This window comes from Curcuma longa, chromosome 21 (assembly GCF_044706935.1).
Source record: "Curcuma longa cultivar G26 ecotype Majalengka, Jawa Barat chromosome 21, ITB_CL_G26_1.1, whole genome shotgun sequence".
Lineage (NCBI taxonomy): Eukaryota > Viridiplantae > Streptophyta > Magnoliopsida > Zingiberales > Zingiberaceae > Curcuma > Curcuma longa.
In genome coordinates this window covers 3477499-3501493 of record NC_133881.1, presented here as the reverse complement: position 1 = coordinate 3501493, position 23995 = coordinate 3477499, and the positions used below count along the sequence as shown (strand labels likewise).

The following is a 23995-nucleotide window of genomic DNA, read 5'->3' as shown; positions in this document are numbered from 1 at the left end:
TGAATTAGATTGGGGATGAGAAGAGGAAGAAGAGTCTTGATTTCATTGTTCTTATATTAACAAATGGATGGTGAAGAAGTATTTGAAGGGGAAGAAACAATATGTTTGGAATGACAAGATCATGCGATTTGAATTGAGGATCTTTATATCTTTCCTTTCTGGTTATTCTTTCTTTCTCAGTCCAAATAAACGTGATCTAGCGAAACCACACGCTACCTTACCTGGGCCAGGCTACTGTAATATATCGGGCCGCTACCCATTTCGTGGCGGTGCTACCATTATGTTCTCGTAGCGGTCTTTATAAATATGCTGATCTAGGGTTTAGGCTCTCCGTGAATTCAAAGCCGTAGTAGGTTTTCGGAATGGATCCCTTCTCTTCGCCATCGCCGTCGGGCGTCTCGTCGGGACAGTCGGTCCCCTCCGCCGATGTACTCATGGACCAGGTCAAGACGCAGCTCGCACAGGCCTACGCTGAAGAGTTCTTCGAGGTATTCCCCCTGTATTCCATGACGAATTCACATTTTAATAGGTTGCTCTCCATTTTTCTTTCTTTCTTTCTGTTCCTTCCTTCTCTCCATCAGTAGATGCTTCCATGAAGGCCAAATCGATTCGTTTTGAGCGCCGTTTGTGAGGATTTTGGTTGTTACCTTGTACAGACTATTGAAGGTATTCGTTTTGGACAAATGCGTCTGCTGCTTGGTAAAAACTTGCACGAGTCGATTCGTTCGAATTGTTCAGAATATGATCCATACAGTGGTGTCTTGCATATCCAATTCTTCCATGCATTAAATGTAGAATATCATATGTCTCAACTCTTTTGATTGTTGACGCATATTAAGCTGATCTATTAGTCTGAACCAACTGTGTTTCTTCAGAAAATATACTAAACGAAGATGAAATATCGAAGTGTAACTTTAGTTAGTCCAAGTATTGAGAAACAGCGAAGCATTATGATAGATAATCACTTATGTTAAAGGGTAGGATAATCAAATAAATGATTGATTGTTGTTTATTTATGAACACGAGAATGTTGCTGTAGGATCTAGCGTGCTATTTAATTGCATGTGGTTTTCAACTAACCAGCTCCATGTCGATTTTATAACTTTGTTGTGGTAAAGCTATAACAGAGTATATGTCTGCTAGCTACGGCAATCTAATTTTGATCTTGGTTTGCAATGTGACTAAAGGGGTTTTGATCGAGGTGCGTTTAAATTGTGTTGAGTTCATCCTTGTCGGCTCCGTTCAGTAGAGGAGTCAACCTGGGAGTGTGATTTATTCAGCTTCTTCGAACTGCAAATGGTAGGGGTTCAACTTGTTTGAACCACAAGTTGTTCAACTGAAGTTGGGTTGGGTTAGGTGCGTCATTGCCCTTATGGACTTAGGTGTGAGTAGTGGAGGAGCTTTGGATGCGAAAGTTCTAAGCGCTGGTGGGTCGAAGCTTGTACTGATCAGAGTAGAGCTAGAGGCTGGCCAAGCTGGAGAAAACTTTTGTCATCATGGTTGGAAACCTCTTCCTTTTATAAGCCCTGCCAAGCTAGCCCCTTCAATGATGCCTTGCACTGTGCTTTCACCAAACTGGCTTACTATCTCCTGTTGTAGCTCTTCTCTTCTTGGACACTAGTTAAACTCAGATTGAGCTAGCTCAATTCTCTTGAATATACATTGTTCAAACTGATTGATCCATACACCAGACAGTGTTTCTCAGAGCTATTAATTTTGCCCACATGAAACCCCATATTAAAACTAATGAATCAAATTTATTTATCTTTTACTTGTTAAACAAGTCTGTAAATTTTTTCCTCCGATTTGTGCTGCAGACTGTGCGGAGCAAGTGTTTCACAAAGTGCATCACGAAACCTGGTACAAGCTTGAGCGGAAGCGAGAGCAGTTGCATCACACGCTGTGTGGAGCGCTACATCGAGGCAACTGGAATCATCAGCCGAGCTCTCTTCAGCGCCCACCGTTAGTTTCAATCGAGGCTTCAACGGACTCTGTTGCCTTCTTTGGGACCTCACCGACCATGAGTTGCCTAAAAACTTGCAATTTATTTGCCTTCTGAATCCAATGATTCAATGGCATTACCATCGCTTGAGCATTAGATGTCATCAAGAAGATGAACATAATTTATGAATGCATTTATTGAATGATGCGCCAATTCTGTGCGATGTGATATTAAATTTTTTTTTTCTTTTTCTTTATCTACTTAAGACCAAACATTCAAACTTTGATCCTTACATTCAGACAAAGTGAGACAGAATTCTAGCCTATTTCTAATCTGAACTAATAGTTTCCCTTCATCACCATCATCCAATGGGTTTCTTGCAGCTATTTAGCATCCTTAATGTAGATCAAATAGTATAACAACACATCCTTTCGGATAGACTATTTGTGAATTTCATTACATTTTTATCATCATCAAGCGTGCAACCAACTATGTGGGGCTTGCACCATCCGAGACATAGTGTGATGGTAGAGATAAGGATGATTCTTATGCAACAAGGGGTCGAAATGTCCACGGAGTTTAAATCAATGGTGATGTTGGAGTGTCATACCATTACTCACCTACACTTTTTGGATTTACTGGATGGTCGGTCTGTGAGGCCAGACCGTCTATCTTTAAGATTAATCGGATAATAAAAATTGAATACCTGAATTAACACACAAAAAAAAAAAACTGGGGCTTGCATTTTTTATTATTGAACAAAAATATTCTTATTTGGTTGCTGTCCCACCATTTATTTAAAAATCAGAAGGGGCATTGATAGTTTTACATTGTTAGATAATCAGCTTTGGAAGAGCTCCAAACAATGCACATCGTCCAAGTTTCTGCTCCAGAATTTCTTGTAATACTCATCGTAGGTGTAGCTCCGGTACATGGCTGAAGATCCATCTGCGATCAGCTTCTCCGGTGGGTTGATTATTACGTCGTTGCAAGGGCACAGGAAAGTCGCCACTGACGTCCTACCCTTATCCTTGTTAACCACAGCCCGATGCCATACGCTCTTGTATCTCCCATTGCTCAACGCCTGCACTAGTCCAGTTTGGATAAATAAGAGGTCACACAGAGTTCAACATAGCAAGAAGGTACAGTAAGGAGCAGTGGTAGCTTGTGTTTGCTCCTGTAGTAGAAACGACTTAAGTTTTCTTTTAAATAAAAAATCTTTAGAAGAAAATTCTCTCCGAAGGATTGTTGTGATCGATCACTCTTGGCGACGAGCTCCCTGGTCTATCGGTCACTCAGATGTCTATGTTTTGTCTACGTTGCCGGCTAAAATGAAAAGGAAAGGGCAACTATAAGACATTTATAACTGGAAGAGAGCAATTGACTTCAACTACCTCTGACCTTTCAACTATGTCTACTTTGGCCACAGAATAAGTGCACAAAATGACATCTTTTTCTTGTTTAATGAGTTCATTAGCACCTTATTCGAGTCCTTAATGGACAGGTGAGAATGGACTTGTTAAATGTAGGAGAGCTTGATTACCTGCAGTTGGTCTCCGATGTTGATGACCAGTGCATTAGGCTGGGGATTGACAGCGATCCATTGGCCATCCTTGAGAACTTGCAGGCCAGCCACGGTTGGGTCCTGGAGAAGGATGGTAAGGGCATTAGGATCTGTGTGGGCTTGCAAGCCGAAAGTCAGCTCCGGTTCTGGGCACTTGGGGTAGTGGTTGATCGCCATGTGCTGCTCTTGTTCCCCCAGCACCTTCACCAAGTAATCCTCCTCCAGCTCCAGGCTTAAAGATATTGCTCGGAGGATCCTCATCCCCAGTCGCCGGACTTCTCTACAGTAACGGCTCACCACTTCCCTGCAACGTCAATTTGCAGGTTTTCGAGCGCATGGAAATAATCAATTCCAGGTGAATAGTAGTGAATGAAGCTTACTTGAACGAAGGCGGATTGGAAGGCCAAGCAGGCGCAAACTCCTCGAGCGGATAGCAATGGAGGCGGAGGTAATCTCGCCAATTCCGCAATGTCTCCTTCTTTATGTTGAAGCTCGTCGACAGCCGCATCTTCTTTGCAGGGTCATCGGAGTAATGCTTCGCCTTCTCCTCCGCCGGCAGCCGGAAGAACTCCAAAGCCACCTCCATCATCTCCCGCATCAGCTCCACCTCAACTCCATGATTCACAACCTATTCATCATAGAATAGAGAAGCCTCTGTTGATAATTGTTTCTTTTAGATAGATAGAGGAAGAGGGAGAACCTGGAAGAAGCCGTAGGAGGAGCAGGCGTGGGCGACTTGGGCAACAACGTTGAGGGAGGTGAGGTCAATTGTGGGGATGGTAGCGTCGGTGATGACTTCCTCTAGGCGCGGCCTTTGGGACTCCGGCCGGACGTAGCTGCTGGGGAGGGAGGCGTGGTCTGCGACGTTGGAGAGGAGCTCAACCGCCATGGAAATTCAATTAGCACGGTGAATGCAGGGCGAACTTACTGAAATATACAAATTCAATCGGCCCTTTGAATCGTCTGTGTTGAAAATTAAAAAAGTAAAACAAAAAACCAAATCAAATTCTTGCTTCGAGCAAAGACTTGAACATATTTTCATGCCTTCTTCTAATCTTATCTTTATAAATAATGGTTCTAAGTCAATCCTATCGCATTCGCCATGACTCTTCCAGCTCGTTCTATTTCAATTTAGCTGACTGCATGAATTTGAATTCGAGCATAACTATTTTACAATTTTCTGTAGTTTCCAAGAAAAGAGAGAATATAGCAAGGAAAATACAAAAGGAAACTAGAGAGAAAATGATAAAATTAATTTGTCCTAATTTTGCATCAGTTTTTTTCTCCATACTTTTCCTTTCCATCCACTTTGGAAAGTGTATATATACTCCGGTGTGTATCTGTCCGAAATCATGGGTTATAAGATGCCCCCAAGCAAATGATACATTAAGAGAGGGAGCATGGTCTGGCCGGATAGGTGCCCTGAGCAGCAGATGGTATGTTAAAAGATTATATGGATAACCCTAAATCCTAAACTGATCCAACTGTGCATTCATTTTGAAAATATTTTCGATCAAAAATATCTTAGAAATAAATTATACAAGATTTCAGTCGTGCACTCATGTTACGGAGATAGTAAGTAAGACCCGGAGGATCCGACTCGAGTCCGACCCGAATGGATGACTCAGTGCTATGCCAGACGTTCGGGTGGGCTCGAGGACTTGCCTGAGTCCTTACTCGGACCGAGTCCTTACTCACGCCGAGAGCCGAGTCTTTACTCGTGCCAAGAGCCGAGTCTTTACTCGTGCCAAGGGCTGAGTCCTTACTCGATCTCTCTCGTCATCGACTCCTCTCGTGCACTTCGAAACTTTTAGTCGACTCAGCGACGGTGCTCCCACTCGGACTCGGTTAGTTGGAGGTCCGAACCGATAACCTCCATTCACTAACTTCTCGCCCGAGCCGACACCCTATCCGGCCCCTCAATTCACCGACTCCTCTTACGAACCTGAAGGGCCTTAGCCAGCTCGGTGAGACGGCGACACTGTCCCTGTTCGGACTCGGCCAGTTAGGGATCCAAACCGGGAACCCACACGGTGCCCTGCTTTACTACGTCCCCATCATTTCTTCTGATAGCCCCACACCCCTTATTTATTAGCGCTGCCCTGACATCTGTGATTGCCGCTCTGACACCCACGTGCGAAGTGACAATACCCTCGCATATCCACGATGGAACTGATATACTAATTATTTCTAATAAATCATTACCGATGATGGGATATATTCCTTAATTGCAACATGACGGTACACTCCTCTACCCTATATATAGCGATCACTTCCCTCCATCTGAGGTATGCGCGCGCATACTCGACTCACATCTTTTTTCCTTCATCTACACTCTCGTTCTCTTTCCCCTCTCGCTGAAGCATCGGAGTGGTCGCGCCAAGACACCCCTGGCCGCCCCGCTCACGAGTGCTCCCTATGCAGGTGCGGAACACTCGGCGCTCTTGTTTTTCCTAGTCCTGCTCCACCCTGGTGAAGAGGTTTAATCGGTGCATGACACGTCCAGGAGTTGATTTCAACCGGAACAACTCATTTTATGAATATCCCTAATCGGGAACATCCTTAAAATAGACTACACGACTCTAGTTGTGTACTCAATTTAGAAATATCTCCGACTGCTAACATCTCCAAAATAAGGTATATAGGATGTACTAGCATCCTATATAACTTAAAATAGACTATAGCCTCCTCGATCGGTCATGTAGTCTATTTTAAGGATGTTTCCGATTGAGGAGGTTGAGTCACAAACCTCTTTAATTTTGGACCGGTCGACCAAGGATATATATATATATAGTCTTTTTGAACCAATTCCCAATTAAGCAGCTAATTAATTTAATAATTGCAAAACAAATCCACACACAATCAAATTAAACCCACAACTTAAGGCAGCATCACGATCTGTTTTAGCAGCATTTTGAGATAAAGAGTACACTGCGCGCATGCATAATGCATGCAGGAATAAACACAATTAATTAAATGCACTAATAATCATAAATTATTGCGTGCAGATCACTTCATATATAAACCATTAATTAATTAATTAGCAGCTTTCTCTTAATGAATATAATAATCTTGCCATTAAGGAAACCAGCCCAGCATGAAATTGTTCTCCTCGACTTGATTCCTCACCATCATCATGGCTGCTTCAGGAGGAACCAACTGGTGATATCTATTATCATTTTGTTAATTAATTCCCAAAAGGAAAAGGAAAAAAATAAATCAGATTTAGTATATTAAAAATGCTATATGTTTCTTCATTAATTTAATGAAAATAATAATAATAATAATAATAATACCCTGTTTGTAGAGTAGGTTGGCAGAGTGGATCAAGTGAGAAGGAATTGCCTGCTACTGTTACTTCATCATCAGTAGTCACCCAAGAAGGTCCCTGAAAAGCTCTGAAGGTGGCACCTTCTGCCTCAAGCTGGAACTATTATTATCTTAATTAAAATGTTTCAGGAATTTAATCAAACAAATTAAATCGTGGATATTTCTTGTTCTTAGAATTAAATTATTTTGTACTAAAATAAAACTTGCAAATTGCAAACCTAGCTACCTGCTCTTTCAACTGCTTGTTGATTTCTCCAAGACGGCGCTCCTGCAGCAGGATATATGTTAATGTCGACAGTCAACAACTAAAGGTGGACTAATTAATATTGTTATAACTTAATTTCTTTTGATTTTGTATTTTTAGGATCATTGTAGTTGCTTACTTTCTCACGAAGTTCTTCCATCTGATCCAGCATCATCTGAGTCTGCACTTTGAAATTAATAGCTGTTAGTAAACTAATTATGCAAAGAACAAACCAACTAAACCCTAGTACATCTATAGCATGCAGGAACAAATAACCCAAATCCAAAACCTTCAAATTCATAAGGAAATAATATGTGGAAAAGAGAATCATAGTCCTGCCTATATATATATATATATATTCAATCACACATTCGAGTTTAGTTTAATATCAGAATTAACTAGATTAGAAGTTTGAATTAGTCTATCTCCCTGTAAGTTTGTATGATCAAATGATGAAGTATCAAGCAATTTCTTCATGTCTCTAAATTATCATCCAAATAATTAATCCTGATTCAAATGGAAATAGCAATTAACACTGAATCAAAAGACAATAGAAGGAAATGAAAAAGTGAAACAAAAAGATACAGGACCTTTCTTCGCCTAGCCTGTGAGAGTGCAGACTCAAGTTGTCTTTCTAATTGTTGCAGTTCTTTCACACTTAATGGACCAAGGTCTTCCCCTAGCAAATGCCTTCATGTAATGGCAACATGTATTGTGAGAATAAATTTTTAATTTGCTTACAGAGTTTAGATGAATAACTGAGAAGGTCATTAATTTCCTAAATGTTAAACTAAATATATACATCCACATTTACATGTTAATGATAATTAATTTTGATAAAAATTAACTAATAATACTATTGATATATCATATTCGAAAACTAATAGAACCTTTGCGAGCGTTGTAGGGATTCAAACTTTGTCTTCAACTTTGACATTTCTTGGTACCGATTCTACAAGTGATGACATAGATTACAAAAGCAAAAATAAGATGAACATTAATTTTACACATGGTCTACACAAATACATGAATTAATGCATGATTACTTGCAACAAATACAATGGGAGTGTTTGAATATTGTATGGATGCAAGTTGTTTAATATCGGAGTGCATGGTTTTATTGAGTTGTGATAATTATTGTTTTGAAAGAAATGAACTTCAAGCATGAATTAAGTGTATAATACCTAACCCTATTCAATTACCTCAATTGTATTTCCTTGGCTAACTTGTTTAACATAAGCATATTATTGCAATGATGAGTTCAAAATGACTAAAACTCAAACTCCTTTTATGTCAATATAATTAACTTTGCTCAACACTCATATGGTGAGATTATTTTCCACATAGATAAATACCCTTTATAAGCATATTTGGTTGATAGTATACCCTCAAATTAATTCAAAAACTATGAAAATATATGACAAGTTGGGAAAAAATTATATACAATGATAAATACCAAATAACATTTACCTGCGCTTCACCATTAGCAACATTAGAGTCTTGAGATGTATAAGAACAATGTTGGTACCGCTCTAATGTTTTAGAGGTTCTACAAAGAAATCAAAAAATGACCAACAAAAACTCATGAATGTCTAAAATAATATAATGGATTGCTCTTGTAAATGATAAAAAGTTAAAAACAAAAATTATGAAATTTTCATGATGACATGAGAACATCTACTCAATGCATATATGAAAGTTTGTTTCCCTTCAAAATTAGTTTCATGCTAGCATAATATTTCAAGTTGCAAATCATAATATTGAACAATTGTTAAACATATACTAGTTTATTTGATCATAACACTAACTTGAATGAAAAGCATTTGTTTGTTCATACTAACATGTTTAATTTCAATTGAATAACAATGATATAGCGCAACCAAATATTTTCTTGGAGACAGTTAGTATGATACATATATAAGAAAACTAAGTTAATGATTTCCTTATGTCTTCTTGAACAAAGAAAAATTTATGGTGGGCCATTAGCCAACTGTGAAACCAAAAACTAAATGTTGGGGAAAGGAGGCAATTGTTAATATCTTATTCTAAGGAAGGGGAAAGCATGATTGTTTAATTTTTTTCAAAAAATAGAAAATGAAATTTCAAGAAAAATTAGATTCTATGAAATTTCAAGAAAAATTAGATTTGATAGGAGTATTTTCTATTGTTTAATTTGTTTTAGGAATTAATCAAACATTTCTCAAATTAATGTTGATAGTTAAAATGAAGATAGCCTTCGATCTGGGGGAAAAATTAAGATTGAAAGAGTTATTCATGAAAAATTGCACATATGTGAAAGATAAAAATAGAAAGAAAAAAAATCAATAGGAGAACAATATTCAATTGGTCATTCAACCGTTGAATAAGTGAACATTTTATGCTTCATAAAACTAATTGATTTGCCTCATATACATTTATCCAGTATATGTAATTTGTGCTATATCTATGATTCAAGTGAATCAATCATACAATAAAATAAATTTTTAAGAAATGTTTGTTTAATAGTTTAGAGGGAAAAAATAGACACAATTAGCTTAAATTAGAGCCTATTTAGATCCAAATTAATGTTGTTATCAGTGTAGCTTTTATCCTCCATTTAGTGAGATCATCAATTCATTGATGGCTTGACATGGAAAATTTAAAGCTTGATGGTGTGGATCACCACTATTCAATTTCCCAATGTATTCCTTTATGTAATTGAGTCACTCTTTTAAGTTGACATATATGTGTTTTCAAATAGTTGAAGCACCCCTTCAAATAGATGCACTATCTTCTAGTAATCTTGAGATCCCTTCAAGTTGCTTAGATATCTATTCAGATATAGTTAATGGCTCTTCAATTGCTTTACACACTCCTTCAAGTAGTTGAGTTACATTTTTGGATTAGTTATCTCGATGCATAGTCGTTGGACGTAGTCTACAGCTTTTCAGGTAGTTGATATACCTTTTCAAGTTAGTTGTTTCTTTATGTAGTTGTTGGTTTGATCAACACACTCCTTTCTCTAGCTGAAATACCCTTTCAGGTTGATCGAAAGGTCGAGGCTAGAGTTAGACTTTCTTTAAGATAAAATTACCCCCTTCTAATTTTTTCATATGATCAGTAGTATATATCAGCTTTTACAGTAACTAATTTTTTGAAGGAAACCAACGCAATAAACTTGAATGTGAAATTAACTATGGCATCTAATTTGCATATGGGTATCAAATTAACACTATAAAAGATAAAACCTTGTGGTATCATGCTTCTTCTATTGAAGTTAGTAGACCGTATCAGGGGTAAAGCAACATAGTAAAAATTCATTTCAAATGACCAAACAAAATTAAGAAAATTTGAAGAACTAAAATCTTAGATCTTGTTGCATATATAATATCCATTCACTTGTATAATCACACTATATTAACTAGTCTAGGTCAAAAACACTTATCAGCTAAAAGTTATGAAGTTGTGGAACTTTTGTCAGGGAGACATGGAGCCAAGCATAATTATGTTAATATGCAGTAGATATAAAAACATTTATCGACATATGCAAGTATCAGTTTCAACTCTTTGATATTAATTAACTACATGAGTCTTATTCTCTCAATGGATTAATTCTATGCAAGAGGATTTTCTTTGATTTACATTACTCTTTTCATTAGGTTATCTAATTATAGAATTCATCTCTTTCATTAATCTATTTTCTCTTGTTTTTATCTTTTATCAAACTTAGCTACTTCATCTTCTATATCAGTGCAGAAGTACCAAAACTGAACTAAGAAGTAGAATTCATTCACAAGATTTTTGCTAATATGTATACGTAGCAAAGATATTTTAACAATCAAAGTAGATAATTAGACATAATTAACTTATTTGATATAGATAAAACTTTTTTTAGTTGGCATTGGGCTGACTAATCTTGGGGTGATTGATCCGGTCCTATGAAAATTTTTCACCCACCATCAAAGGTAAATCAGAGAAGCACAAATGACGGTTCTCGGATCCGCTGCCAATTTAAGGAAAAATCTTACCAAATTCACAATAGATGAATCTCAAAGTACTCTAGATGTCTGATATGTGTCGTTGGTGGCCCTAACCATCGCATCGTGTCTCCGAGAGCAACAAAAATAAAACTTTGATTCACCTTGATGTTGCCCTTCTATAAAATGAAAGAGAGCAATGCTACCAAATTGCTAAACCTAAAATCTTGAAATATTTTAACAATAAAATAATCTACTACATCATTATGTTTTTTGGAATAATGTGAAATTGTTGCCTTCATTTGAATATAATTAATCAGCTGTGCAATAACTGAAGGTAATTTACTTATAAATTAAAAAGAAAACAGGAGAATACAAGAAAGTAAGTAATCTATTTTCTTAGAATTGTGTTTTAAAATAACCCTTCTGTAACTTGAAATAAAGATGAAAAAAACTCAATATATCGTTTAATTTCTAGCTATCATCTGTTCATCTTGAATAGTATGATTACTTGTTACAACTAAATCAAAAATTATTTGAAGAGTCACTTGAGTAATACATATATAAATGTATGTATATATACATAATAAATAGTTCATTAATGAGGATGTTAATTGCTGCATCATCTGAAGAAATATTTAATTAAATCTACATTTTCTTCTGCAAATGAATTCTGCTACCAACATATACACAGTTCAAAATCTAAAGATACATCAGATATATTTAATTGCTTGATTTCATAAGGCAATTCATGATATCAGTTGAGGTATCTCATGATATAACAAGTAAACAAATAAAAAAAACTAGAAACTAGACACATAAATATATACAGACAAGAAAGAAAAAGGAATCAGCTTTGAGAGAGAGAGAGAGAAATTAACAAGAAAAAGGATAATAAGCTTTGCAGAGAACCCTAAGATCCAGAGCAAGCAGGCAGGCATGCGTCGTCCCAATCGAAAAAAAACAAATCAATCCGTAGAAAGAAAGCTCATAGCAACTTAAATGAACGGGCCAGAAGTTCATACACCAAAATAGAAACCATGGTCCATGAGTTCTTCTTTCTCTTTCTTCTCCTTTCCCAACTCATGGATAATTTTATATTATTATTTGTTAAAGATCCATGCATGATCTTGTTACCATAAATAACACGAAAAAATTAGGTTTTTTAAGAGAGATTCAAACCTAACAGTCAAGAAAGAGCAAGAATTAAACAAAATCACTCAAGCAGCAAAAAGTAGGCTTCACTTTCTCCCTGTCCTCCTAGTTCTTAGCATGAAAAAGGCAAGAATTAGACGAATGAAGACCTCAATCCTTGCCTAGAGGCCTTTAGAGTGAGAGACAGTAGATAAAAAAGTGATCTTGAAGACAAAAGAGAAGGAGCATAAGGAGATGGAATCCAGATCGAGTTACGGTATCATACCCGACGCTGCCGAACTCGTAGAGCTTCCCGCGGCTGGAGAAGACGATGAGTGCGATTTCTGCGTCGCAGAGGACGGAGAGCTCGTAGGCCTTCTTCAGCAGTCCGTTGCGGCGCTTGGAGAAGGTGACTTGCCTGTTGATCTTGTTCTCTATCCGCTTCAGCTCCACTCTTCCCCTCCCCATCTTTCCTCCACCAGAGCTACGAAGAGCAAATCAGAGAGAAGAATGTAATAATGCAGAGTGCTAGAGAATATCTGAGGAGGTGACAGAGATAGGCCACAACAACTAGTAGTCGTAGTAGTACTGCTACTGTTCCCCATCTCCTTCCATGATTCATCTTATTTTGCAAACTCACCTTGCTTAATCACACTAACACACTGTTCTATATTCTTAATCCTGCATCCTTAATCAATTAATCGAGAGAAAGAGAGAGAGAGAGAGAGAGCGCTAGGATGAAGTTGAGGCATTTACCCTTCTGAGATTACTAGGTTGAGGTCAGTGGAGGCGTCATCGCCGAGTACACAAATCAACATCCTGTCACACCCATCAGTCACCAAAAGCTACTCCCCACATTCAATGGTGGCGCCATGGCCACCGTGAACAATAAACAGTAGACACAGGCAGCGCATAGAATCAATTATCCCTCTCACGGCTTATCAAATTAAAACAATTGCCGTATCTGAGAAGGAAAGAGAGCAGATTGGGCAAGGTCCGGATCCATGGTACGTGCCGTTGATTCCCATGGCAACGCAAGCAGGTAGATTTCCACACAGGCAAAGTAGCATATTAATTTGCAGCAACTTTCTCTCTCGTCTTCTCCACGGAAACCCTTCCTCCTCCATTTCGCTACTGCCAAGATCAAGCTCCGCCATTTACTCTCTTTGTCTTCTTCTGCCTCCTTGTCGTACTAAATTTATAGCTGCAACCCTAACTGGACCACTCTAGTCTAGGAGACGAGATCTCGCCGAATCCGGAAGCAGGTCGCAACCCAGACGTTTGACGTAATGCTTGTGTGAATAATTTCTCCTGGATAGATGCCTCGATCGAAACCTTGGAGAGTGCAGCACTGCGAGGAATTCGTTATGGAGTAGATTCTGTGACTGTGATGCGATGAACGAGATTGAGGAAGGTAGGCGTGGCGTGGTGCTAGCTCAGCTGATGTGTGTTGTGCAGTGTAGGCATGAATGAAGTAGTTAGCCATAGCACTGTGCACAACTACACTGAGCATGGAAGCTTGTGCATGTGAAAAATAGCCTTCTAAATTTACTATAACATTTTTTTTTATTTTATTTTTCCTTTTGAAAGATTTCGACTTGGTTCAATTTCAAAGTTATTTTGATATTTTTTATTCAATATAATGAGTACTATATTGTTTTATATAGTCTTAAATTCGTTAATTTAGATTGTGTCTGTCGGATTGATTCAGTCCGTCAAATAATTTAAATTTGAATTAAAATTTTATCAATCCATTTAAAAAAGAAATTAAGTGAGTCAATCCGCACGAGTTGCAGAATGGACTTAGATTGGTGCGCGAATTAAAAAGAAAAAAACTCAAAATAGAGCTATATATATATATATATATATATATATATATATATATATATATATATATATACAAATTAAATAATATATTCTTAAACTACCCAATCTAATATACTCAAATTAACATATTTTATATATCTTTTTGATTCCACATACTATTTAAAAAATGAACATGTGATGTACCAGAATGTAACTTAATTTTTTAAAAACAATTAAGTTATATATATTTTTAGTACCTTCTTACTTAATATAATAAATTAGAACCTTTTAAACTTTAAATATACAAAATAATATATTTTGAGGATGAAAATCGTGATATAATTTTTATAATATCAAACGTAAATTTAAAATCAAACTAGTTATGAGTTATAATTTAGTAAAAAGCAACAGAAACAATATTTTATAATATACATATATAAAACCCTAATAGGTGCTCTTAAAGGGAAAAATTCAAGGGATGAAATGGAATAATCCTATAACTATGGGTAAAGACTACCAGTCTAAGTCCGAGATAAGTCGTATAGAAGATTGACTTGACCTTACATTCGCCCCACTAGGAAGTCTGACTCGGCCACTCACCCACCACTTGAGGGCCGCCACTCACCCACCACTCGGAAGCCGCTACTGACTCACCCACTCGGGAGCCCGACACCTAATTCAGCCATGCTCTGCCCGACTCCCGGCTCGACCACTCACCTAGCTTGCTCGGGAGCTTGAACCCCAGCTTGGCTGACACAACCATGACATTCGAGCACCATACCAAGAGCAAGAGCCCTAGCTCCCGATTCATCGAGAGCACTACCTTTATATTGAGGCCAAGCTCAGACTTCACTCAGCCCTGCCAGGATTCCACTCGGCCGTGCCCGATCCCTGCTCAGCCCTACTCAGGGCTAACTTCTCCACCGGCTAGTCTAGCCCTACATCAAACTGATTCCTCCTCCTGTCTTTATTAGTCAGTCAAATCACCACCAAAAAATTAGGAGAAATTATGTGACATGATCACCTGCCCCCTGTTATCACGGTATGGTTCTGAATGATACGACTTCATGTTATTATGACAATGACGAGATATTTTCTACACTTTGATGAGATATATTTTCTGACAAAATCTCTGAACATGGATATTCTCTTTAATTAACGATAATACATAACTGTATGATTCTCTCACTACTCTCGCCTATATAATCTCTATCTAGTACATATACAGGTATATGCATACATACGCCTTCATATATCACACTCCTTCAATTACATTTTCTCTTTTTCTGGTGACTGACTCGAGTGTTGAAGGGGTCAAGTCAGGGCAATCCTGGTCTTCCTTCTCACCTTGGTGTTGCTTGCAGAGTCCTGGAGATCACCGTCCTCTTCCTCCTTGCACAGTCAACCTCGGTGCTGAGTGCCCGGTGACATGTCCACGAAGCGATCTCAACAGAAACATCCTATATTAAATTTGAAGTAGCATTAGCTCTTTGAGTCCACTTCAAGGGACCACTTCTTTGTCTTTCTTTTAATATGGATATAATTATCATATTTTTATTGGATCACTCATTTTACTGTTAGGGATGATATTTTTTCAAAGCCCGATCCGACCAAAATTGAAAAGGGTATGAAGAAATTTTTTTAGATCTAATTAAATAATTAGGTATTCGGGTATGAGAATTTTCAGATATGTATATGGAGACGGATCTAATAAAACTATCCATATCCGACTTGAAAACTAGCTAGATTAAATAATATATATACACACACACACCAATGATAATTAAAGAAAAAAATGAGAATATAAATGCGATCTTCTCCTTCTCAGCTTTTACCCTCATAGTCTATAAATATTTATTCTATTTTTATTGAATTATATTTTTGTAGATATGATATTAGTTTTAATATGCTTTTGTTGAATAATGAATGATGGTAGCATAATCTTATTGAAATTATAAGGGCAACTATATTTATAATAATAATAAATAGATAAAAAATCATAATAAAATATATCAATCATAATAAATGATTTGTCTAAATTTATGATTTATTTTAAATTAATGATTACTTATTTCTTATTTTGAAACATTATTAGAAATGGGCATCCCCATTTCGAGTGTCGTTAAATGGACAACTAATGCAATTATATCCATTTTTCTTGAATTATGAACAAATCATTCTGAGAGAGTATTTAAATTATAGCTGAAAAAATAATTGTGAAAAAGAATCATAAATCATATGAGAACTAAAAATGGGGCACTTTTGATCATTGTTATAAAAAAAACATTAATAATAAATATATAAATAAAACAGTGGCTGTCGTAGATTTGACTGACGTGGTAACAAAAATGTGAATCTGATTTGATTGAAAAAAATATAAGAAATTTAATAAATTAGATCATAATTTGTTGAAGTCGGTAACTAGTTGGTATGCCTAATCGATTGGACTGCACCCATAATTCATGTTTTCCTTTCCCTTTAATTACTCATACTTTTTATTGTATAAATCGGAATTTATTAATATTTATTTCGTTTTTTCGGGCATAATAAAATCTAGTTTAAGATTCTTTGTGATCCACAGAGAGTGGATACCACTATGCGCCATTCAATGCCACGCCCCTTTATTTAGGTTCTTCTACAACCACGCACTGTCTGCACAAGGACACCAATCATCGATTCAGGAGCCACCGAAGTCTCCAGGCCCACTCTTCCGACGTTACCGGAAGCATTTCCGGTACTCGATTTGCTCGAAACGCTGTGCGGTGATCCTAATCGCAGAGGGAGGAACATCGCCGTCGGGCCCACGGAGTCGCCAACGATCGGCGCCGAACCCGCTGGGATTTCGCTTTCCGTCTCACACGTGGCGCGGACGAAGCGACTTAGGTTCGGCGTCCTGCCGCGCCGCCCGCGACTCGGTGAACTCGGTCCTTCGCCGGGCGAGTGTCCCGGTGGCGGACGACGTCGTGGTCTGCGTCAGGAACAGAGCACTCGCAGCGTTCGACGGCGTCCAATTAGGCGCTGAAGGGGCAACAGAGCATCTGCTCCGCGTGTGGACAACACTTCGCCAGCGTCGCTTCACCCTCAATCTCTCTCTTTCTCTCCCCTCAATAATTAATTACTAATTGGCGTATCAATCTGGCGAGATATGTCTTCGCCTTTCTCCTCGATTTTCAGTTTTTAGACGTAATAAAATGAGGGAGAGACGGAGATTACTCTGTTTCAGGGGTTGGAAAAGAAGGCTGTCATGTTGATATGAGTCGCTCTTTTTAGATTTCTTTTATCTTTATTCGTCGTCTTCTTCTCCTTCTCCGGGCGTTCCAGTGGCGCAGGGAAACATGGCGAGTACTGGTTTCCCAGGGCGAGAGGTCGGCTTTAGGATTCAGGCGCTGGAGACTGGAAGTGGCGGCCTGAGGAAGCGGCCGCTGTCGGATATGGAGAGGTCACAGCTGCAGCAGCAACAGCTGATGCAGCAGGCGTTGTTCCTTCGCTATGTGAAACAGAGGACACTTGCGTCTTCTGTTTCTCCGTATCTTTCGACGCCTCCGCCTCAAGAACCCTTTTCGGGCTCGTCTGCCTCTCCGGCTTCCTTGAATTTGATGGCATCCGGGTCGTTTCGCCGGCAGGAGGCGCCGTTCTCTGCCGCGAGAACGGAGATCGGTCCCTCATCTGCGCTGCGGGACGGTCTTCAGGAACTGGAGCGGCGGCTTCTCATGGAGGACGACGACGAGGAGGACGTGGTGAGTGCTTCTGGATCCGCCGTGACGACCTCCGAGTGGAGCGAGACGATGCAGCAACTTATAGCTGCGCCGGTGCCGTCGTCTGTGCCGAGCGTGTCAGGCGCGAACCAGTTCTCCACATCGCCGACGAACTCTTCCTCATCCACCGTGTCATCCTCTGCTTCGAGCTCGCCTCCATCATCGCTGGCCTCCGCGATCCCTGCTGGGGCTTTTTTGCGGCAGATGCTCCTTGACACCGCAAACGCCGTCGCCGACGGTAACATCAACATGGCCATCGCGAACCTTGCTGTCCTGAAGAGCGCCGCGAACTACAGAGGTGACCCAGAGCAGCGGCTCATGGCGATGATGGTCTCCGTACTGTTTGCTCGCTTGAAGCCGGTCCCAGCTGTCAGCTCTTTTCCGCCAGCTGCGGAAGTTTGCGGCGCGGACTACTTCGCAGCTTCCCAGATGCTCTACGAGGTATCTCCTTGCTTCAAGATCGGCCTCATGGCCGCCAATTTGGCGATTTTGGAGGCCACCAAGGATCAACCCAAGATCCACATCGTCGATTTCCAGGTTTCGCATGGAGACCAGTACGCTGCCCTCATCTACGCCCTCGTCGACCGACAGCGCCTCCACCCGGCTGCGCCGCCCCCATCACTCCGCATCACCGCCGTCGCTGATCGCGCCTCCCTCTTCGCCAGCAACGACATCGACGGAGCTCTAAGAAGCGTCGGCGACCGCATCGAGAAGCTAGCTAAGCAGCACTGCCTCGCCGTCCGCTTCGACGTCGTCCACCGCGCGGCGGTGGCCGAGTTCGACCCCGCCGCGCTGGGGTGCGAGGCGGGGGAAGCCCTAGCGGTCAACTTCGCGTTCGCCCTCGCCCGGGTCCCCGACGAGAGTGTTTCTCCGTCCAACCCCCGCGACGAGCTCCTCAGGAGCGTGCGCGCCCTCCGCCCGCGCGTCGTCGCGCTCGTGGAGCAGGAGATCAACACTAACACCGCCGCCTTCGCGGGCCGCTTCGCCGCCGCATGTGCTCATTACGGTGTGCTGCTGGAGTCGCTGGACATCACCGCCGCTCGCGACAGCGCCAGCCGGGCCCGCCTCGAGGCTGGGCTGGGGCGGCGCGCGGTGAACTCGGTGGCGAGGGAGGGCGCCGACCGTGTCGAACGGTGCGAGGTATTCGGCAAGTGGCGGGCCCGAATGGGCATGGCCGGCTTCAAACCCTCCCGGCTCGGTCCAGCCGTGGTCCAACCGGTCAAAGCTCGATTCGAATCAATCCGGCCCAACCCGGGGTTCTCCGTTGCAGTGGAGGAGAACCGGATCGGGTTCTCATGGAAGGGGCGGATTCTCACGGTAGCATCCACGTGGTGCTAGATTGCAGTGAAAATTAATCATAATTAATTATGTGACTAAAGGGCATGATCCAATATGGACCGGACCGGACCGCATTGTTTAATATTGAATCATATTTATTTTCCAATCTATTATTAATTCCTCTTTGTAATGGATAATAATTAGAGTAAGCTATTTATGACGTCATATTCTTCAATTTTACTTTTATTTCATTTTACATGTATCCCTTTACGTTCGGGAACTGAAAGATATGGGCAGGTCTGCATACTTCACTTATGGGTGTTTTTTTATTGCGTTGTTCACTTGTTCTTGTCGCCATCTGTTTGTGTTTTAGTATATGAAAAAGTAGTTATTAATACGTGAAAATTTTCATATTATTCAGTTTCTCTCTTCTTCTGTAATAACTTTTACTTGAGATTAAGATAGATTGATAATTAATAGGACGTTTAAAATCTTCAATCCAGTGTGAAAATAAAATCATATCTTCTTGTTTACCTTCGTTGACTATTATATAACTCATCAAAAATGAATTTCAATACTTTATTTTTAGATGCGGGCCTCTTTTAAAAAAATTGGTTAAGGGACAAAGGAGTGTCATCCTCTAAGTCGTACCTCTAAGGATGGATGCCCCGGTGGATTGCAGACGTTCGCTTGCTTTCTTTCCAAAAGGCGGTTAGGGGATAATCATTGGGGAAACCTCCACGTCGACTGCCACGTACTCACCTACTATCCTTTTGTGGGGAAGTTAGCAGAATGAGGGGTAACAACCGTTGAAGAGAATCTCCATATAGACGACGCTTATCTGTCCGATAACCTAGAATTGAACTCGAATATCAATCTACCTGAGCACTGTTAAGTTGTCCTGAAGGAATGTTAATTGTTCGAAGAACAAATCTTAGACGACTTTTCGGATCCCAAGAGGAAAGCCGTTGTGCATAGATCAGTGCTTGGAGTTGCGACCCTACTTAGTGTTCGAGAATGTTGCCTCCTTTAATGTCCGAGGATGCTGTTATACTTATGTCAGGTTCTAATACGTAAAATAAACACAAGCACAGCGAAAAATGGAACCTACCAGAGATCTATGCGAATTCGATCGAATAAAATATTGTGTAGAATATTACCTCTTAATATGCAGAATCTTTGTGAATCCAGAGAGTAAAGTCGATTTAAGCATGATTAGTGTGACCGTGTCTCTATGGTATCCACACGAGCACAATCGTCGTCTCTCATGAACAAAATTAGAGTATCACATAGCCCATCACATTTTCATGATAAAAAAAAAATACAAACGTGGGTATTAAAATCATGGCTTTATTTAAACTCAAATTTATATTAGATTAACTCATTAATCCAATATATTTTAGATCCATTTAGATTAATCCATTAATCCAACAAGCATAGGCACATATTATTTTAGTTGTACTAATATAAAATAAATTTCAAAATCAATGCGGATTTAGAGGAAAAAATTCTATTGATAATAACTGTAAGATCTTGAGTCTTCTGATAATCAAAATCATACGATTTTAAAAATTCAGGAAAAATATAAAGATGAGCTAATGAATGAGACAACATAAAACATGAACTATTACATCGACTAGTCTATTGCCTTTTGATCCAATCTTCTACTACTACCTTCTTGATCCAATCTTCTACTGCTGTCTGTGTATTGGTGCAGTGGAAGTGATTCGATCACTAAAAAAGAGAGATAAATAGCAATATGTAGATAAATAAAATAATCTAATTCTCTTGCTAACTATTTAGCACATACACATACATTAATTAAACAAAATCAAATACAGAAGAAACTCATTAATTAGTGATCGAATTTTATTTGATTTTTAATTTAGCCACCGAATAAATTTTCAATCATTAATTTATTCGGTCATTAATTTAGCGATCAAAAATTTATTTGATGGCTAATTAATCATTAAAAATTTATTTGGTCACTAATTCAATTGTTAATCGATGGTTTTCTTATGGTGAATGGAGATCTTGCTCGATCTTTACTATGCTCTAATCATCTCTTATTTATCTTCCTTTCCACTTTGTACATGACCAAATTCTCACTATTGTTCGAGCAGTTTGGGAGTGAGTACCACAGGAGTAGTTTGGGAGTGACTACCACATAAACAATTTATTTTTATCAAAAGTATTATATTATAATAATTATAAAATCATAATTATTATAATAATATTAAAAGTAAAGATAACTTTAAAAAATAAAATATATAGAAGTGGGATCGAATGAACTTTTGATGATAAAAAAAACGTGGTTTAAAAAAAAAACCTTTAACGATTCAGTTAAAAAAAACGTGCTTAAAATCCTCTTCGTTTATTATTCTATTTTCATACATGTCGGATATTTAATTTTCATTGCCATCTCCATCACCATACCCGTTCAAAGGATCGAATATTCATACTTTATTCAAATATTTTATTACCACATATAATTATATTTATATATATAATAATTTAATTAGATATTTGGTTCGGATATAGATAAGATTCTATCAAATCCGTCTCCGTATTCGAATTCAAAAATTTTCATATTCGATTATCTAATTATTTAATCGGGTCTAAAATATTCTTGTATTATTTTCTCTTTCATTCGAATATTAGATAGTTTTGATAAAATTATCATCCTAAGATCAAATATAAGGCAAAAAAAAAAAAAATTTATTTATTTATCTCAAAAGAGATATTAAAGTAAAAATAGGAAAAAAAAAGTCATCACTTTGTCTCTTCTCAACGGAGGCCTTGCTTAATATTCGCCATGCTTTGATCATTGTCTTATTTAACCTTTACGTACATGATTAAATTCTTACTATTATTTGAGCAATTTAGGAGTGACTATAGAGATAATTTATTTCTAATCAATTAATATATATATATATATAATAATTATAAAATAATAAGTGTTACGATAACGTGAAAAATAAAGATAATTTAAAAAAGATCGAACGTGTTTTGATAATAAATAAAAAAATGTCCTTACAGGAAAAAAATCCTTTTGAGTTTTGCCCTTTATCCAACTCATTTTAGGAGTTTTTTTTTATATTTTTAATCAGACAAGAAACTTGGTATTAAGCAGGTTTAAGAGCATCTCCAATAGACGTGCCGTTATAACGCCCACGTCACTTTGGTGGTCGACCACTGGTCGGCCACATGGTAGTGGTCGACCACCTGATCGACCACATGGTCGACCACCTGATCGACCACCACCACATGTGGTCGATCAACTGATCGACCCCCGTGTAAAAATTCAACCGCGCACGTAACGTGGAACCCACCCACTGTCCCGATTAACACGTTCAATGTTCTGAACGTGTTAAATATCTCTCTCCTCTCTCACTCTTCCACGTCCTTTCCTCTTTCTTCCACATCACCCTATTAACGCGCGATTAACGCGCGTTGCGGATGCTTAATACCAGTCACATCGGCACCGGCGATGCATTGTCTTCTAGATTCAACGGACGATCCAGGTTCGTAGCTCCTCGTGCTCCATGTGCTTAAATTCATGCTTTACATATCACAAACCGTAACCATCGAATTGTGCTTCATGCTTTACATATCACAACCGTAACCATCGAAATGTGTTTCAGGCTTTACATATGACGACGTAACCATCGAAACTGTCCAATCGGTTACTCAATTAATTGCAGTAAAAAAAAGGATTTCAGATTAAAGGTAATTATTATTATTATTATTGTTATTATTATTATTTATGTTTGTGTTCGTATGGAGATAATATTTTTTTTACGATGGACGTTAAGTTCTATCTTATTTATAATATGTAAAGATAAGAAATGAGACAGAGAATTGAATTATGATAATGAGTGATTGAAATATATAGCTACGATATATTGATCCTTATTGAACGATTGGATAATGAAAAACACAATCAAAGGATGTTGGACATCTGGATTGACCGTCGTATGCGCTTCCAGATTTATCCTGGTAGTCGGTAGGAAACTTCCGTGGAACCGGATCAGTCACCTCTAAAGATTGAGTCCATGAGACTAACTGAGATTTATTATTTTTTTTTATTGAACGATACTTTTCTTATTGTCATTCCACGTCCATTGATTGCTATTTCGGCGGCTACGAACAAAGTCCACGCACTAGTTGATTCTCTCCGTTCAAAAAAAAAACACTACTAAAAAATCTCAATTTTGCGGCGGTTATTTAGCGGCAGTTTTTAAAACCGCCGCTATTGTATGTTTTCCCGACGGTTTTAAGTAACCGCCGCAAAACCAAATTATTAGCGGCGGTTTAAATTTGATTTGCGGCGGTTTAGTGATTCGCGGCAGTTTAAAATTTAATTCGCGGCGGTTTAAATTTGATTTGCGGCGATTTACGTAATTCGCGACGGTTTAAAATTTAATTCGCGGCGGTTTACAATAACCGCCGTTATTTTCTTTTTTTAACGCGTTTGAACCCTACCCACACCCTGTTGAACCGCGGTCTAAATCTCACGCCGCGGTCTACACCTCACGCCCTTCACGCTGCGGCCACACTTCACGCCACTTCGCGTACGAACCCTACCCACCCTTTGCTCTTCCTCTCCGCCGACCCTTCCTGCGATTGCTTGCCGAGGCTCGTGGCTCCTACGATTGCTTGCCGAGGCTCGTGGCTTCCTGCGATTGCTTGCCGCCGAGGCTTCCTGCGATTGCTTGCCGAGGCTCGTGGCAGCCGCGGTGGATAGGGCTGCTCTACCTTGGCCTTCGGAGTAGGTTTCGGTTCATCTGGACGGCCCCGCCAGGATTTGGAGCTCGAAGGCTTTGGTTTGCAGTCACCGCACTCTCGGTTTGCAGGAAATTGTGGTCGAGTTTGAAGGGGAAGAACGAGGGGCTGCCGGCGGCGGAGGAAACGGGTTCCACAGAGGTTGAAAGAGATAGCAGTTTGAGGTATCTATGAAGCGAATTTAGTTTTTCCTGTTCCCTT

General features: G+C 39.2%; 4 protein-coding genes across 4 annotated transcripts; 2 read left to right on the top strand and 2 right to left on the bottom strand.

The window, feature by feature from the left end:
• The first annotated feature begins 342 nt into the window (after positions 1–342).
• LOC141815630 (mitochondrial import inner membrane translocase subunit Tim13-like) lies at positions 343–2187 on the top strand. Its single transcript, XM_074703579.1, has 2 exons — positions 343–488; positions 1818–2187. Exons 1-2 carry the CDS (start codon positions 363–365, stop codon positions 1965–1967), a joined length of 276 nt encoding a protein of 91 aa, XP_074559680.1. The 5' UTR covers positions 343–362; the 3' UTR covers positions 1968–2187.
• Positions 2188–2783: 596 nt separating this feature from the next.
• Positions 2784–4425, bottom strand: LOC141814166 (flavanone 3-dioxygenase 2-like). The gene is made up of 4 exons (XM_074702120.1): positions 4207–4425; positions 3887–4134; positions 3486–3810; positions 2784–3026 (listed from the first exon to the last, which is right to left on the bottom strand). The coding sequence occupies exons 1-4, from the start codon at positions 4393–4395 to the stop codon at positions 2784–2786; spliced, it is 1005 nt and encodes a 334-aa protein (XP_074558221.1). The 5' UTR covers positions 4396–4425.
• A 2159-nt stretch (positions 4426–6584) lies between these two features.
• On the bottom strand, positions 6585–12638 carry LOC141814556 (MADS-box transcription factor 6-like). Its single transcript, XM_074702503.1, has 8 exons — positions 12457–12638; positions 8551–8629; positions 7971–8032; positions 7671–7770; positions 7220–7261; positions 7063–7104; positions 6803–6930; positions 6585–6675 (listed from the first exon to the last, which is right to left on the bottom strand). The coding sequence occupies exons 1-8, from the start codon at positions 12636–12638 to the stop codon at positions 6585–6587; spliced, it is 726 nt and encodes a 241-aa protein (XP_074558604.1).
• Positions 12639–16794: 4156 nt separating this feature from the next.
• LOC141815639 (scarecrow-like protein 21) lies at positions 16795–19212 on the top strand. The gene has a single exon (XM_074703590.1). The coding sequence runs from the start codon at positions 17312–17314 to the stop codon at positions 19067–19069; it is 1758 nt and encodes a 585-aa protein (XP_074559691.1). The 5' UTR covers positions 16795–17311; the 3' UTR covers positions 19070–19212.
• The last annotated feature ends 4783 nt before the right edge of the window (positions 19213–23995 follow it).

Excerpts from the sequence above, each read along its gene's own strand:
- LOC141815630 (XM_074703579.1), top strand. The coding sequence starts at position 363 with ATGGATCCCTTCTCTTCGCCATCGCCGTCGGGCGTCTCGTCGGGACAG. Across the intron at positions 489-1,817 it reads ACGCTGAAGAGTTCTTCGAG|ACTGTGCGGAGCAAGTGTTT; the intron begins GTATTCCCCCTG and ends TTTGTGCTGCAG.
- LOC141814166 (XM_074702120.1), bottom strand. The coding sequence starts at position 4,395 with ATGGCGGTTGAGCTCCTCTCCAACGTCGCAGACCACGCCTCCCTCCCC. Across the intron at positions 4,135-4,206 it reads CCTCCTACGGCTTCTTCCAG|GTTGTGAATCATGGAGTTGA; the intron begins GTTCTCCCTCTT and ends TATGATGAATAG. Across the intron at positions 3,811-3,886 it reads TCCAATCCGCCTTCGTTCAA|GGAAGTGGTGAGCCGTTACT; the intron begins GTAAGCTTCATT and ends TTGACGTTGCAG.
- LOC141814556 (XM_074702503.1), bottom strand. The coding sequence starts at position 12,638 with ATGGGGAGGGGAAGAGTGGAGCTGAAGCGGATAGAGAACAAGATCAAC. Across the intron at positions 8,033-8,550 it reads TTGCTAATGGTGAAGCGCAG|AATCGGTACCAAGAAATGTC; the intron begins GTAAATGTTATT and ends CATCACTTGTAG. Across the intron at positions 6,931-7,062 it reads ACAAGCAGTTGAAAGAGCAG|CTTGAGGCAGAAGGTGCCAC; the intron begins GTAGCTAGGTTT and ends TAATAGTTCCAG.
- LOC141815639 (XM_074703590.1), top strand. The coding sequence starts at position 17,312 with ATGGCGAGTACTGGTTTCCCAGGGCGAGAGGTCGGCTTTAGGATTCAG.